The sequence below is a fragment of the Leopardus geoffroyi genome, chromosome D1 (assembly GCF_018350155.1).
Source record: "Leopardus geoffroyi isolate Oge1 chromosome D1, O.geoffroyi_Oge1_pat1.0, whole genome shotgun sequence".
NCBI lineage: Eukaryota > Metazoa > Chordata > Mammalia > Carnivora > Felidae > Leopardus > Leopardus geoffroyi.
Genome location: NC_059329.1, coordinates 101,368,320 through 101,385,950, shown reverse-complemented (window position 1 = coordinate 101,385,950; position 17,631 = coordinate 101,368,320). Strand labels below are relative to the sequence as shown.

Below are 17,631 nucleotides of genomic sequence, written 5' to 3'. Positions count from 1 at the left end.
CACTAGTGACATCACACAGACAATTGCTCATAAAGCTCACCTCTTTGTCTCCCAATTTTCCACTTCCTGTGTCACTCTATTTACTGTGTTGTACTACCCTCGGTTGTTTTTTCCTTTCCGATGCATGAATAACCCCATTCACATTTCTATTTCCCATAAGCAATATTGGCAATATCGACACCTAATGCAAGTTTCAGCAAACTGTATTTGTAACACATGAGCGGCGAGAACGACACTTCGCTGGAGGGGTTCATCCTGTTGGGATTAGCAGACACCATGGAGCTACAGATCATCCTCTTTCTGCTTTTCTTTGGGATTTATGCCCTTACAGTTTTGGGGAATGTTGGGATGATCCTCTTAATCGGCACTGATTCCCGACTTCACACACCCATGTATTTCTTCCTGGCTAACCTGTCCTTTGTGGATGTTTGTTATTCCTCCGCCATCACCCCAAAGATGCTGGTAGACTTACTGTCAGAGACGAAAACCATCTCCTTCGCAGGCTGCTTCCTGCAATTGTACTTCTTTATCGCCTTGGCCACAACCGAAGCCATCCTCTTTGGCTTAATGGCCTATGACCGTTACGTGGCCATATGCAACCCCCTCCTTTACTCCTTGATCATGTCCAGGACAGTCTGCCTCAAAATGGCAGCAGGGGCTTTTACGGCAGGATTCTTGAATTCCATGGTTAACACGAGTTATGTAGGCAGCTTGCCATTCTGTGGTTCTAATGTCATTCACCACTTCTTCTGTGACAGCCCTCCACTCTTTAGACTCTCCTGTGCTGACACACACGTGAATGAAAGTATCTTTTCCACGTTTGCTGGTGCGAATCTGGTCGGGACTCTGCTGATCATCCTCACCACCTACTCCTACATTCTCTTCTCTGTCTTCCACATGCATTCAGGGCAGGGGAGGCACAAAGCCGTCTCCACGTGTGCCTCTCACTTGACAGCGATAACTCTGTTCTATGCCACCGCCATCTATACCTATCTGAGACCTAGTTCCAGCTACTCCTTGGGTCAGGACAAAGTGGCTTCTGTGTTCTACACTATAGTGATCCCCATGTTAAATCCTCTGATCTATAGCCTCAGGAATGAGGAAGTAAAGAAGGCTTTATGGAAAGTAAGCACCAGGACAAGGATCCCTCCATTTTTATGGTTGTTTAGTTGATTCTCTGAACAAAATTGAGTATTTCATTGATTTTCAGAGGCTGCTTCAAGCCTACAGGTTTTTTTTAGAATATTTTCTGAGTAATTACAGTCTATAGTGTTCAAATATATGTAACCATTGAGGCATAAGGTAAATTACCAAACTTACATAAGGCCATAGAACTTCCTTGTAATTATTCCATATTTAACTTCCTTTCATCTCAAAAATTTCCAGCCCTTTTCCCTCTTTGTCTCGCTTTCACTGACACATCAACAGAATAACACATACACACATTCAGCTGCTATGTATTTTAATCCACACATAGTTACAAAGGGAGAGATCAATATTCAATATTTAAATCTGACATATTTTCTTTCCAATAAGCTCATGGATTTCAGCTCAAAAATGTGTCTATCTCTTGCCAATGAAATTAATTTAACCTAATATTTGAAAGTAAGCATTATTAGTATGAAGGCAAACAGGGAATTGGCTACTTAGAAACTGATGGGTGCCAATGCTTGCATGGGGGACGGCCACATGGATAATCTTCAGACAGAGATTACCCATGGCCTTTACCCTTGCCACTAAAGTTGTACATGATAGAAGTAGTGATGTCCATGATAACTGGGACATCACATACATTGTGTCCTGTCACAAACAGGTCATCCCGCTTGTATTCCAATGTTTCCTATGATCCACGTAAGTGACCTTGCCCAGACAGGCATACATGGAGTCATTGGTATGGTCTCTGCACCCATGCACCGAACTCTTCCTCTCCAGGTCTGTAGGGGTTTCCTGGCCTAGGGCACTCTTCAGACAATGACCACATTGTCCTCAGACATAATTTGCTCCTTGACTGAGCAGTTTGATCACATTCTTCTGCACCAGCTGGCTGCTCATTGACTGGACTCTTTCTTTTCTCTGCCCTGGATATTTGGTAGATCCATAGATCAGACAGAGATGTTGCACAAGTAAATGATAATAGTATATTCCTTTCCTTAAATGCTTTAATTTCTATTAAAACTTAGAAATTGAAACAATGGGAGATAAAGTCCAGTTATCATGAGATTTGGCATTTATCTGTCACATTTATACGCATGTGAGGCCATGTGCTCTGCTCTCCAATTCGCCCTTCCTATGTTTCTTGAATCTTCTTCACAGTGTCTCCGAATGCTTGCAGCTTTGGGAAGGATGATAACTTAATTATCTTGCCTGCTTTGTAATTCATTGACTATCTGTTTCCTATCTAAATCTTGATTGCTTCATTAGTTCGAGTTACTTGTAAAACATGTTTATAAATTATTCTAGTTTCTTGCTTATTATTTAATGCATTTATGTAAAAGTGTTCCAAATATTATATATTTTACTTAGCTCAAAATAAATTTAAACTGTAAAAGCATTGAGTCTTCTCATTATTCTACTGAGTGTGTTTATCGTTCCATTTTGTCTTATGTCCTTGACAATATTTACTATATCCTTCTTCGTGAATGTAATATGCTTTTTCCTTGTTCGCTATATACTCTCCACTTTTTCTATTTTTTTTATTTCCCTCAGACTTTTGTTTCAGTTCAATGTTTAATTCAAATTCATTATATAAAAACACAGATGTAATCCTATATTTTGCCTTATTCGATGTTTTTTTTTTTTTTTTGAGTAAGTCATTTACTAAAATTAATGAAGGGTATTTGAAGTGTATGTATTTGGGCTTTGTTTTGGTCAATATTTTCATCAGTGATGAGGTGAATGAATTCAAATAGAACTACCCTTCAAAACCTATGAGCATCACAAAGTTGGAAAAATAAACAAACAAGTTGAAAGGAATGAAACATCAATATTCAAGAATCACATATATCCAAGTAACACACACAAGTAATTTTGATTTAGTTTGTGAAATGTACACTAACATACATAGTGTAATTTTCATTGCTGTAGTAAATATATATATATATGTATATATATATATACATATATATATATGTATACACACACACATATATACATATTTGTTATCTTCTTTTTTTTTTTTTAATTTTTTTTTCAACATTTATTTATTTTTGGAGCAGAGAGAGACAGAGCATGAATGGGGGAGGGGCAGAGAGAGAGGGAGACACAGAATCGGAAACAGGCTCCAGGCTCTGAGCCATCAGCCCAGAGCCCGACGCGGGGCTCGAACTCACGGACCGCGAGATCGTGACCTGGCTGAAGTCGGACGCTTAACCGACTGCGCCACCCTGGCGCCCCTTTATTTGTTATCTTCTAAGTGACAAGCATAAAATAGGATGGGATGGGAAGTTAAGTAGCTTGGCATTATTTTCCTCCAGTATAGCTTGTACTCAAATTGATTACCTTACTTGCTAACGGTTTTTCTATTAAAAAGTCATTTAATAGTCTCAAATCTCCACTGCAACATGTGTAAAATAATAATGAGAACCTCAAAGATGGGTGTGGAAGATTAATTGAGGTATTAAATTGAAAAGAGTAACATGTTATGAGTTCTGTATGCAAATGGGCTCACCATGCATAGGAACACCCAATGTGGTTTATTTCACTTTGCTTTCCTGGTGTGTGTGTGTGTGTGTGTGTGTGTGTGTGTGTGTGTGTGTTTATGTATTTTAATTTTAGAGATATATTGAGTGCGAGCAAGGGAGAGTGGTAGAGGGAGAGAGGAGAGAGTCCTAAGCAGACTCCACACTCATCCCAAAGCCCATTGCGGGCTGGATCCCATGACCCTGGGAATATGACCTGAGCCAAAATCAAGAGCCGGACACTCAAATGACTGAGCCACCCAGGCATCCCTTTTCTTGTGTTTAGATCTGGAAAACTTGTCATTTCATCCCATTTTAGTATCTGAATAATAGACAACAATTGTACACACCAGCACAATTCTGGAATTAAAAAAAAAAAGTTTCCTTATCCATTTTATTATTTACCCAGTGTTTAGTATTTATTTAAACATTGTCCAGTGTAGGAATTTACCGAAGGGATACAGGAGTAATGATGCATAGGGGCACTTGTACCCCAAGGTTTATAGCAGCACTCTCAACAATAGCCAAATTATGGAAAGAGCCTGAATCTCCATCAACTGATGAATGGATAAAAAAATTGTGGTTTATTTTTTTTTAATTTTTAAATTAAAAAAATTTTTTTTCAATATATGAAGCTTATTGTCAAATTGGTTTCCGTACAACACCCAGTGCTCACCCCAAAATGTGCCCTCCTCACCCACCCACCCATCACCCACCCTCCCCTCCCTCCCACCCCCCATCAACACTCAGTTTGTTCTCAGTTTTTAAGAGTCTTTTATGCTTTGGCTCTCTCTGACTCTAACCTCTTTTTTTTTCCTTCCCCTCCCCCATGGGTTTCTGTTAAGTTTCTCAGGATCCACATAAGAGTAAAAACATATGGTATCTGTCTTTCCTGTATGGTTTATTTCACTTAGCATCACACTCTCCAGTTCCATCCATGTTGCTACAAAAGGCATATTCCATTCTTTCTCATTGCCATGTAGTACTCCATTGTGTATTTAAACCACAATTTCTTTATCCATTCATCAGTTGATGGACATTTAGGTTCTTTCCATAATTTGGCTACTGTTGAGAGTGCTGCTATAAACATTGGGGTACAAGTGCCCCTGTGCACCAGTACTCCTGTATCCCTTGGGTAAATTCCTAGCAGTGCTATTGCTGGGTCATAGGGTAGGTCTATTTTTAATTTTTTGAGGAACCTCCACACTGTTTTCCAGAGTGGCTGCACCAATTTGCATTCCCACCAACTGTGCAAGAGGGTTCCCGTTACTCCACATCTTCTCCAGCATCATAGTCTCCTGATTTGTTCATTTTTCCCACTCTGACTGGCGTGAGGTGATATCTGAGTGTGGTTATGATTTGTATTTCCCTGATGAGGAGCGACGTTGAGCATCTTTCCATGTGCCTGTTGGCCATCCGGATGGCTTCTTTAGAGAAGTGTCTATTCATGTTTTCTGCCCATTTCTTCACTGGGTTATTTGTTTTTTGGGTGTAGAGTTTGGTGAGCTCTTTATAGATTTTGGATACTAGCCCTTTGTCCGATATGTCATTTGCAAATATCTTTTCCCATTCCGTTGATTGCCTTTTAGTTTTGTTGGTTGTTTCCTTTGCTGTGCAGAAGCTTTTTATCATAAGGTCCCAGTAGTTCACTTTTGCTTTTAATTCCCTTACTTTTGGGGATGTGTCAAGTAAGAAATTGCTATGGCTGAGGTCAGAGAGGTCTTTTCCTGCTTTCTCCTCTAGGGTTTTGATGGTTTCCTGTCTCACATTCAGGTCCTTTATCCATTTTGAGTTTATTTTTGTGAATGGTGTGAGAAAGTGGTCTAGTTTTAATCTTCTGCATGTTGCTGTCCAGTTCTCCCAGCACCATTTGTTAAAGAGACTGTCTTTTTTCCATTGGATATTCTTTCCTGCTTTGTCAAAGATGAGTTGGCCATACGTTTGGGGGTCTAGTTCTGGGGTTTCTATTCTATTCCATTGGTCTATGTGTCTGTTTTTGTGCCAATACCATGCTGTCTTGATGATGACAGCTTTGTAGTAGAGGCTAAAGTCTGGGATTGTGATGCCTCCTGCTTTGGTCTTCTTCAAAATTACTTTGGCTATTCGGGGCCTTTTGTGGTTCCATACGAATTTTAGGATTGCTTGTTCTAGTTTCGAGAAGAATGCTGGTGCAATTTTGATTGGGATTGCATTGAATATGTAGATAGCTTTGGGTAGTATTGACATTTTGACAATATTTATTCTTCCAACCCATGAGCATGGAATGTTTTTCCATTTATTTATATCTTCTTCAATTTCCTTCATAAACTTTCTATAGTTTTCAGCATACAGATCTTTTACATCTTTGGTTAGATTTATTCCTAGGTATTTTATGCTTCTTGGTGCAATTGTGAATGGAATCAGTTTCTTTATTTGTCTTTCTGTTGTGTCATTATTAATGTATAAGAATGCAACTGATTTCTGTACATTGATTTTGTATCCTGCAACTTTGCTGAATTCATGTATCAGTTCTAGCAGACTTCTGGTGGAGTCCATCGGATTTTCCATGTATAATATCATGTCATCTGCAAAAAGTGAAAGCTTAACTTCATCTTTGCCAATTTTGATGCCTTTGATTTCCTTTTGTTGTCTGATTGCTGATGCTAGAACTTCCAACACTATATTAAACAACAGCAGTGAGAGTGGGCATCCCTGTCGTGTTCCTGATCTCAGGGAAAAAGCTCTCAGTTTTTCCCCATTGAGGATGATGTTAGCCGCGAGCTTTTCATAAATGGCTTTTATGATCTTTAAGTATGTTCCTTCTATCCTGACTTTCTCGAGGGTTTTTATTAAGAAAGTTGCTGAATTTTATCAAAGGCCTTTTCTGCATTGATTGACAGGATCGTATGGTTCTTATCTTTTCTTTTATTAATGTGATGTATCACGTTGATTGATTTGCGAATGTTGAACCAGCCCTGCATCCCAGGAATGAATCCCACTTGACCATGGTGAATAATTCTTTTTATATGCTGTTGAATTCGATTTGCTAGTATCTTATTGAGAATTTTTGCATCCATATTCATCAGGGAAATTGGCCTGTAGTTCTCTTTTTTTACTGGGTCTCTGTCTGGTTTAGGAATCAAAGTAATACTGGCTTCATAGAATGAGTCTGGAAGTTTTCCTTCCCTTTCTATTTCTTGGAATAGCTTGAGAAGGATAGGTATTATCTCTGCTTTAAATGTCTGGTAGAATTCCCCTGGGAAGCCGTCTGGTCCTGGACTCCTATTTGTTGAGAGATTTTTGATGACTGATTCAATTTCTTCACTGGTTATGAGTCTGTTCAAGCTTTCTATTTCCTCCTGATTGAGTTTTGGAAGCGTGTGGGTGTTTAGGCATTTGTCCATTTCTTCCAGGTTGTCCAGTTTGTTGGCATATAATTTTTCACGGTATTCCCTGATAGTTGCTTGTATCTCTCAGGGATTGGTTGTAATAATTCCATTTTCATTCATGATTTTATCTATTTGGGTCATCTCCCTTTTCTTTTTGAGAAGCCTGGCTAGAGGTTTATCAATTTTGTTTATTTTTTCAAAAAAACAACTCCTGGTTTCATTGATCTGCTTGCTCTACAGTTTTTTTAGATTATATATTGTTTATTTCTGCTCTGATCTTTATTATTTCTCTTCTCCTGCTGGGTTTAGGTGGTCTTTGCTGTTCTGCTTCTATTTCCTTTAGGTGTGCTGTTAGATTTTGTATTTGGGATTTTTCTTGTTTCTTGAGATAGGCCTGGATTGCACTATATTTTCCTCTCGGGACTGCCTTTGCAGCATCCCAAAGCATTTGGATTGTTGTATTTTCATTTTCATTTGTTTCCATATATTTTTTTAATTTCTTCTCTAATTGCCTGGTTGACCCACTCATTCTTTAGTAGGGTGTTCTTTAACCTCCATGCTTTTGGAGGTTTTCCAGACTTTTTCCTGTGGTTGATTTCAAGCTTCATAGCATTGTGGTCTGAAAGTATGCATGGTATGATTTCAATTCTTGTAAACTTATGAAGGGCTGTTTTGTGACCCAGTATATGATCTATCTTGGAGAATGTTCCATGTGCACTCGAGAAGAAAGTATACTCTGTTGCCTTGGGATGCAGAGTTCTAAATATATCTGTTAAGTCCATCTGATCCAATGTCTCATTCAGGGCCCTTGTTTCTTTATTGACCGTGTGTCTAGATGATCTATCCATTTCTGTAAGTGGAGTGTCAAAATCCCCTGCAATTACCACATTCTTATCAATAAGGTTGCTTATGTTTGTGAGTAATTGTTTTATATATTTGGGGGTTCCTGTATTCGGCGCATAGACATTTATAATTGTTAGCTCTTCCTGATGGATAGACCCTGTGATTATTATATAATGCCCTTCTTCATCTCTTGTTACAATCTTTAATTTAAAGTCTAGTTTGTCTGATATAAGTATGGCTACTCCAGCTTTCTTTTGGCTTCCGGTAGCATGATAAATAGTTCTCCATCCCCTCACTCTCAATCTAAAGGTGTCCTCAGATCTAAAATGAGTCTCTTGTAGACAGCAAATAGATGGGCCTTGTTTTTTTTATCCATTCTGATACCCTATGTCTTTTGGTTGGCGCATTTAGTCCATTTATATTCAGTGTTATTATAGAAAGATATGGGTTTAGAGTCATTGTGATGTCCGTAGGTTTCATGCTTGTAGCGATGTCTCTGGTACTTTGTCTCACAGGATCCCCCTTAGGATCTCTTGTAAGGCTGGTTTAGTGGTGACGAATTCCTTCAGTTTTTGTTTGTTTGGGAAGACTTTTATCTCTCCTTCTATTCTAAATGACAGACTTGCTGGATAAAGGATTCTTGGCTGCATATTTTTTCTGTTCATCACATTGAAGATCTTCTGCCATTCCTTTCTGGCCTGCCAAGTTTCAGTAGAGAGATTGGTCACGAGTCTTATAGGTCTCCCTTTACATGTTAGAGCACGTTTATCTCTAGCTGTTTTCAGAATTTTCTCTTTATCCTTGTATTTTGCCAGTTTCACTATGATATGTCGTGCAGAAGATCGATCAAGTTAGATCTGAAGGGAGTTCTCTGTGCCTCTTGGATTTCAATGCCTTTTTCCTTCCCCAAATCCGGGAAGTTCTCAGCTATTATTTCTTCAAGTACCCCTTCAGCACCTTTCCCTCTCTCTTCCTCCTCTGGAATACCAATTATGCGTATATTATTTCTCTTTAGTGCGTCACTTAGTTCTCTAATTTTCCCCTCATACTCATGGATTTTTTTATCTCTCTTTTTCTCAGCTTCTTCTTTTTCCATAATTTTATCTTCTAGTTCACCTATTCTCTCCTCTGCCTCTTCAATCCGAGACATAGTTGTCTCCATTTTATTTTGCAGTTCATTGATAGCACTTTTTAGCTCCTCCTGGCTTTTCCTTAGTCCCTTGATCTCTGTAGCAATAGATTCTCTGCTGTCCTTTATACTGTTTTCAAGCCAAGCGATTAATTTTATGACTATTATTCTACATTCACTTTCTGTTATATTGTTTAAATCCTTTTTGATCAGTTCGTTAGCTGTTGTTATTTCCTGGACGTTTTTCTGAGAGGAATTCTTCCATTTCGTCATTTTGGATAGTCCCTGGAGTGGTGCGGCACTTCCCCTGTGCTGTCTTGAATAACTTGTGTTGGTGGGCGGGGCCGCAGTCAGACGTGCTGTCTGCCCCCAGCCCACCGCTGGGGCCACAGTCAGACTGGTGTGTGCCTTCTCTTCCCCTGTCCTAGGGGCGGGATTCACTGTAGGGTGGTGTGGCCTGTCTGGGCTACTTGCACACTGCCAGGCTTGTGGTGCTGGGGATCTGGTGTATTAGCTGGGGTGGATCAGCAAGGTGCACAGGGACGGGAGGGGCAGGCTCAGCTTGCTTTTCCTTTGGAGATCCACTTCAGGAGGGGCCCTGGGGCACCAGGAGGGAGTCAGACCAGCTGGAGGGAGGGATGGATCCGCAGAAGCACTGCCTTGGGTGTTTGCGAGGTTCAAGCAAGTTCCCTGGCAGGAACCGGTTCCCTTTGGGATTTTGGCTGGGGGATGGGCCAGGGAGATGGCGCTGGCGAGCATCTTTGTTACCTGCCAAGCTGAGCTCTGTCGTCCGGGGTTCAACAACTCTCCTTCCCGTTGTCCTCCAGCCCTCCCGTTCTCTGAGCAGAGCTGTTAGCTTATAACCTTCCAGATGTCAAGTCCCTCTTGCTGTCGGAACACACTCCATCTGGTGCCTCCACTTTTGCAAGCCAGACTCGGGGGCTCTGCTTGGCCAACAGGCCGCCCCTCTGCCCCGGCTCCCTCCCGCCAGTCCGTGCAGCGCGCACCGCCTCGTGGCCCTTCCTACCATCTTCCGTGGGCCTCTCATCTGCACTTGGCTCCGGAGATTCCATTCTGCTAGTCTTCTGGCGGTTTTCTGGGTTATTTAGGCAGGTGTAGGTGGAATCTAAGTGATCAGCAGGACGCGCAGTGAGCCCAGCGTCCTCCTACGCCCCCATCTTCCCAGGATTCCCAAGAAATTGTGGTTTATATACACAATGGAGTACTACGTGGCAATGAGAAAGAATGAAATCTGGCCCTTTGTAGCAACGTGGATGGAACTGGAGAGTGTTATGCTAAGTGAAATAAGCCATACAGAGAAAGACAGATACCATATGTTTTCACTCTTAGGTGGATCCTGAGAAACTTAACAGAAACCCATGGGGGAGGGGAAGGAAAAAAAAAAAGAGGTTAGAGTGGAAAAGAGCCAAAGCATAAGAGACTCTTAAAAACTGAGAACAAACTGAGGGTTGATGGGGGGTGGGAGGGAGGGGAGGGTGGGTGATGGGTATTGAGGAGGGCACCTTTTGGAGTGAGCACTGGGTGTTGTATGGAAACCAATTTGACAATAAGCTTCATATATTGAAAAAAATAAAAAATAAAATAAATAAATAAATAAAAATAAAAAAATAAACATTGTGCAGTGGAGTTAGTTTTTCCTTCTTATATATTCTACTCAAGACAGAGTTGAATGGAAAGTTACACTTAACCAGACAAAGGAAGGGGGACATGTGTATATGCCTATGACATACACACCCACGCACACGTGCCCCCCCCCCCATACACACATAAATGCACAAAACACAATTTCACACAACAGGGAAAGAAAAGATTAATGATTCTTTCCATTACTGAGATGGCAAGGGAAAAATAATACTTTGGTACTGAGATATGTACCCATTTGGAGTAAGCTAAAAATAAAAAGGGAGAGGCAATATAAATATTCAATGAGAAAGTATGATTTTTCTTGGCAATACTTTTTTTTTTAAATAACGTAGAGGTCAGAAAGTACTTTGTGATTCACCCCCACACATGGATTCCGTTTATCAGCTAGTGATCATATTGAGTGAGCTCTGGAGACTGCACTGTCTCCCTCTGGAGGACTGACTCACAATTAGCCTATAATCTAGCTCCCAAGGTTACCCACTCCTCCTTCTGAACACAAAATATAAGGGCAGTGATACGTATTTACTCAGAAGAAATCTCAATTTTTGCAGAGGGGTAAATTGAATTAGTATTGCATTTCATTTCCTTTTCAAATGAAAAATTTTTCCTTTTTCTGTAAGCTCCATTTGATTTGAAATCTCCTAATAAAAAAGAAACACAAGACCACACAGGTAAGGGGCTGGGAAGGAAGTGATCAGGATTTCATGCTGTCACTCGCTGTTGGGGACAGCATGTCTGCTCCTACAGGATGCTAATTCGACAATGTTCTTTCTAATGAGAACAATATTGTGTTCCACTTTTAAAACACTACAAAATCATTTCTAAGGATACGATGGAGTCTAAAAATTGACTATTAGAAATGGTCGTGATTGTTGCTGTTTGACATACATAAGAGTGATTTCTGGGAGGCCATGCACAAGTTAGGAGTTGAGGAATGGTCTTCAGGAGAAATTCATAGTCTGGAGGAGAAAAAAACTGAGTTAAACTCATTTACCTGTTCAGAGAATGAGAGGGACATCAGCAAGGACACTTGTATCCTTTGGATTTGGGCACGGACTGTAGACAGAAAATAGTACAACATGTATTGCTTTTACATGAATTGAGTGACATGTCTGTGGCCTTGCACTAGTGACATCACACAGACAATTGCTCATAAAGCTCACCTCTTTGTCTCCCAATTTTCCACTTCCGGTGTCACTCTATTTACTGTGTCGTACTACCCTCGGTTGTTTTTTTCCTTTCCGATGCATGAATAACCCCATTCACATTTCTATTTCCCATAAGCAATATTGGCAATATCGACACCTAATGCAAGTTTCAGCAAACTGTATTTGTAACACATGAGCGGCGAGAACGACACTTCGCTGGAGGGGTTCATCCTGTTGGGATTAGCAGACACCATGGAGCTACAGATCATCCTCTTTCTGCTTTTCTTTGGGATTTATGCCCTTACAGTTTTGGGGAATGTTGGGATGATCCTCTTAATCGGCACTGATTCCCGACTTCACACACCCATGTATTTCTTCCTGGCTAACCTGTCCTTTGTGGATGTTTGTTATTCCTCCGCCATCACCCCAAAGATGCTGGTAGACTTACTGTCAGAGACGAAAACCATCTCCTTCGCAGGCTGCTTCCTGCAATTGTACTTCTTTATCGCCCTGGCCACAACCGAAGCCATCCTCTTTGGCTTAATGGCCTATGACCGTTACGTGGCCATATGCAACCCCCTCCTTTACTCCTTGATCATGTCCAGGACAGTCTGCCTCAAAATGGCAGCAGGGGCTTTTACGGCAGGATTTTTGAACTCCATGGTTAACACGAGTTATGTAGGCAGCTTGCCATTCTGTGGTTCCAATGTCATTCACCACTTCTTCTGTGACAGCCCTCCACTCTTTAGACTCTCCTGTGCTGACACACACGTGAATGAAAGTATCTTTTCCACGTTTGCTGGTGCGAATCTGGTCGGGACTCTGCTGATCATCCTCACCACCTACTCCTACATTCTCTTCTCTGTCTTCCACATGCATTCAGGGCAGGGGAGGCACAAAGCCGTCTCCACGTGTGCCTCTCACTTGACAGCGATAACTCTGTTCTATGCCACCGCCATCTATACCTATCTGAGACCTAGTTCCAGCTACTCCTTGGGTCAGGACAAAGTGGCTTCTGTGTTCTACACAGTAGTGATCCCTATGTTGAATCCCCTGATCTACAGCCTTAGAAATGAGGAAGTAAAGAAGGCTTTATGGAATTTCACTACCAGGAGGAGGATCCTTCCATTTGTCTGATATTCTTTGTAAATTTTTTGAACTAATTTTTCTGCGGGTTGATTGAAGTCTACACTTTTCATGAAGATATTTCTAAGTAATTGCTTTCTGTTAATACTGAAATACATGTCCCCAAATTGGTATAATGTAAATAGTCCATCTTCTCTCTGGACTCAGGACTTCGATCTAATTATTCTCTAATTTTGCTGGGTCCTCAAACATAGGTCTTATTTCTGATAAAATCTTGGTTACAGGAGAAAGGGATTCAGTATTTAGAGTCAAAAGTTACCAAAGTTACAATATCACATGAAATTAGCCACATACAATATTTGTAATTGTTCTCTTGTTTTTTTCCTATGCATTTTTATCCCACCATTTGTGATTTTTAAGGTATCTTTTATATCACCTGTTTAAGACACTTTAAATTTTAAGTAGATTTTCATCGTAATTTATTGGATTATCTTCCAGCAGGATATTTAAATCAAATTTCAAGGCTACAATTTTAATTGCAGTATAAACTCTCCACCTCTTTGTGTTCTGTATCCATCTCCGTGTGCACATATGTATTCACAAATAAAATAAAGGTGAGCTTGAGCAAAAGCACGCTATCAGAAAAGTGCCATGTCATTAGACTACACCAATGACAGCTCTCATATTCCATTCTCTTGTCTTCCAAATTCCTAACCATCCTCTCCTTTTCTGTCTCTTGGACTGACACATACCAGAAAGGCACACACACACATGTCCACGTGTTGCAGAGTGTAACCAGTGCATCGTTCCAAAGGAGGTGGATCAGTTGTTCAGCACGTGAATCTCACATATACTCTTTACAATATGCTCATGAATTTCCTGCTTCTAGGTGTTTATAGGTATCTATCATTTGTTCAGTAAAAATCAATGGAAATTACTCTTAGAGCTAAGCTTTGCTGATATGGAGGTAAACGGGGAGTTGGCTTAGTAGAACTCAGCGGAGACTGAGTGGGGGCTAGCATTTTCCAAAGAATCGACCACACTTAGAGTTTTGGGGGAGAAATTGCCCATGGGCCTTGCTCTTGCAGCTGACTTTGCACCTAATAGAAGCGATGTCCGTGTCATCTGAGATACATCTCCATACATTGTGTCCTGTCACAAAGAAGTCATCCAGCTGGTACATTTAATGTCTCCAGTGGTGTCTGTAGATTACCCCGCCCAGACAGGTGTTCATGAAGTGATTGGTTCTGTGTATGCACCTGTGGGTTGTATCCTCACTCCCCTGGTCCCACGATGGTTACCTGGCCTAGATCCCTTACAGCAAAATGATGGTTTGTTCTCTGAGATAGTTTGTTCTTTCACTGAGTGCCTTGCCTACCTGCCCACTGGTTGTATCCTTTCTCCTTTCCTTGTCCCTACTATTCAGTGGAATCATATATGGGACCATGATATTTCACAGCGAAATTGTAATAATGTATCCCATCCATTAAAAGTTTTATTTCCTAGTAAAATTTAGCAAAAATGTTTGGGAGATGAGTCCAGTTATTCTGAGATTTGGGTTTGAGATGTATCTTATTTGAGGCCATGTTCTCTGCACCCTAATCAACCTTCCTACATTTACTTAATCTTGTTTACAGGGACTACAAATACTTCCAACTTTGGGAGTGATTATCACTTAATTATCTTGTGCGCTTTTTTAATTCCTTAAATGTGTATTTCCTATATAAATTTTGACTCTTTCTTTAACCTATGAACTTGTAAAAAACATTTTTTAAATTATCATAATTTCTTGTTTAATATACAATTCACTTATGTGAAAAATGTCCCAGAAATTATTTATCTTCTTTAACTCAAAATAAATTTTATCTGTGAAACCATTTATATTTCTAATTATTATATTGAGTGAACAAACAAGTTGGAAATAATGAAAGAATCAATATTCAAGAATCACAGAGCTCCAAATAAACAACAAAAATATTAATATTGAAATCCTGAATTTAGGGAGAAATAAATTGATATTATACATTAAAATAATTTTGGATTTAGTTTGTTAAGTGGAAGTTAACAACGGAAACATGTAATTTCCATTGGTCTATTAAAAATGGCAGGTATACCTTTATCAACAATAAGTAAAGGCTAGGTACTGAGAGTACATGAAGTTATCATCACTCTTAATTTCACAGTGCTCAAATGAAAGAAAAGATAGTATGTTAACTCATAATAAGCATCTTTCAAAGAATATAGACAAGCAAAATTTTGTCAAGAAGATGATACCCAAGTGGTTGGCTGTATGGGAAAAAACGGAGATACACATTAGTTGAGTTGATGTGAAAATGTGTAATCTGTAGAAAAGGAATGTACAAAGAACTGTATGGAATGAAAATATAGCTTTATTAAAATATATAGCTTTATAGAAAGAATCTTAAATAGCTCTATGGAAAAATATGTAACACACGTTAAATAGGATGGGTGGCAACACAAAGCAGAAATTGCATTGTTGCTAAACTTAGATATAATCTACTACTTTGGCTGGGAAGTTGGTGCATATTGTCTTTAAGGTTCTCTTTAAATTTTGTGATTTGAATATTAACGCGAAAACATTGCATGCATTCCTGTACCATTCCAAAGTATCAGAAGAATTTTTGGTATATTCTCAGCCACTTAATCAAAATTTTTACCCTCAGATCTGCTACTAAAAAGGAAGGTTCTGAATATTGGCTAAGTAATTTTGAGGTTTTGAAAACGGGAGATCAACCAGATGAATACCTATGTCAAAAACCGAGTTCCTGAATTGTGCTCTGAACCCTCAACCTCCTGACGTCTTATGATCACTTTAACCATGTGTTGTAACCAAACAAAATCAATAAAATATAATGTATTTGTTAAGTTTGTGTTGAAGGTGTGTCAGATTCACTTATACACTGATGAGAGAAACAGAAAGATGAAAAGAAGGTACAGACTTAGAAAGTGTATGGAAACAGAAGTTTTATTTAGCTGGGAAAAAGTAAGCAGTGTTAAAACCATGTGAAATAAAGGTTGAGGTTTGATCTTCCAAGCCAGAAAATTATCATGCCCAAATTGTGCATTACAGAAGTGAACTGTGTGTTAGAATGACCTGAAATGCTAGATTCGGTGAAAGTGGTCAACGGGAACCACACATTTAAGGAGCACATGCTAAAGATATTATCTATGGCTGATTGCAGGGACACAGTTTTATTCTCCAATGGCTGGGGTCAATACAGATGACAAACAGAGTAAAGACTGTGGCAACAGAGATCAGAAGCAGAGTGACAAGACACAAGTTTTATCTTTAAATGGCTACGGCCAGTAACTTTTTTTCTAAAATGTAAACAAAATTGCAAAATATACTGTTTTCTTATTTCTTAATTTTTTTTTTAATTTTTTCCCCTTTAAAAATTGCATGTGTTTTAAATTATCCCATGAGGATTGGCTGATAACCTCATGTGAGACCCGTATGAAGTCGGTATCTACTATTGATCTGTTTAGGTGAACAGATCGTGACAGATTTGAAGTGAAAAAAATCCCTAGTTCCTACCATGATTCTTCAATGGAAAAAAAAATTAATATTTCACCATTTAAAAAGCAATGTTTTAAACTGTCACCAAATAAATGAATAGAAAATCTTACATCCCAATAATACAAATATTGAGACATTTTTAAGGATGATTACTGAGTTGTCCATGGCTTCAAAGCTATAAGGATCTATGTGATAATGAATGATATTACTAAGGAATCCAGGGGTGTCTGGGTGGCCCAGTCAGTTAAGCATCCAGCTCTTGATTGCAGCTCAGGCCATGATCTAATGGTTTGTGAGTGCGATCCCTGTGTTGGGCTTTGTGGTGAGTGTGGAGCCTGTTTGGGATTTTCTCTCTCCATCTCTCTCTGTAATAAATAAACATTTAAAACTGTTTATTAAACACAAAAAAATGTCCTTCCCTCCCCCACTTGAGCTCTCTCTCTCTCTCTGTCTCAAAATAAACAAACACTTTAAAAAAATAAGTGATCAGGATATGTTTTAATGAAAAAAATGAGAAATGGAAGAAATGTGAAGGACTTCTGTAATGGGAGGACCTCTATGAATCTGTCTTCAATAAATCAAGGTAAATACTTTGAAATGATTAAGTCAACTTTTTTCAGAGCTCAGGATATCAACCAAAGGTTTGATACAATGTGAAGAGCATTTACTCAATAAGAATTGATGAATTTTGGTAAGAAAAACAGAATTTATGGTATTGTAACTTGACCTAATCCCATCACAGTTCCCACAGCTATGCAGTAGCCATGAAAACCAGCAGCTTGACAACAATGTGAACAGTTGTGTAGACACTGGATTGTGTAGACTGAATTTGGACTCCTAAGGATGTCCCAACCTCAGATCAATCAATACATCCTATGAAGCATAAGGAAATACAGGCTTTTATATTGCATTATAATTAGATGAAAAGACATTACTAACAATGAGAAATCCCATCTACGTGGATATTAGAAAGTTATCAAAATAATGAACCCCCAATGACAAATTAAACTGTAAATACTGGATCATGCAAACTAAAAAATAAATAGATAAGAGAAATAAATAAACAAATATATAAATAAATATTAAAAGTGATCTAATGGCTGCAAAAGTCTTCATTCCTCTCCCGAAACCATTATTCCACTGTATAACTAACTTGGATTTAAATTTTAGTCCCTGC

At 39.2% G+C, this 17,631-nt stretch overlaps 2 protein-coding genes across 2 annotated transcripts; both read left to right on the top strand.

Moving 5' to 3' along the window:
- Positions 1–216: 216 nt before the first annotated feature.
- Positions 217–1,173, top strand: LOC123600516 (olfactory receptor 5F1-like). The gene has a single exon (XM_045482552.1). The coding sequence runs from the start codon at positions 217–219 to the stop codon at positions 1,171–1,173; it is 957 nt and encodes a 318-aa protein (XP_045338508.1).
- Positions 1,174–12,022: 10,849 nt separating this feature from the next.
- Positions 12,023–12,863, top strand: LOC123602666 (olfactory receptor 5F1-like). The gene is given in 2 exon segments (XM_045487129.1): positions 12,023–12,826; positions 12,828–12,863. Coding segments are annotated over 2 exon segments (840 nt in total).
- Positions 12,864–17,631: the final 4,768 nt, after the last annotated feature.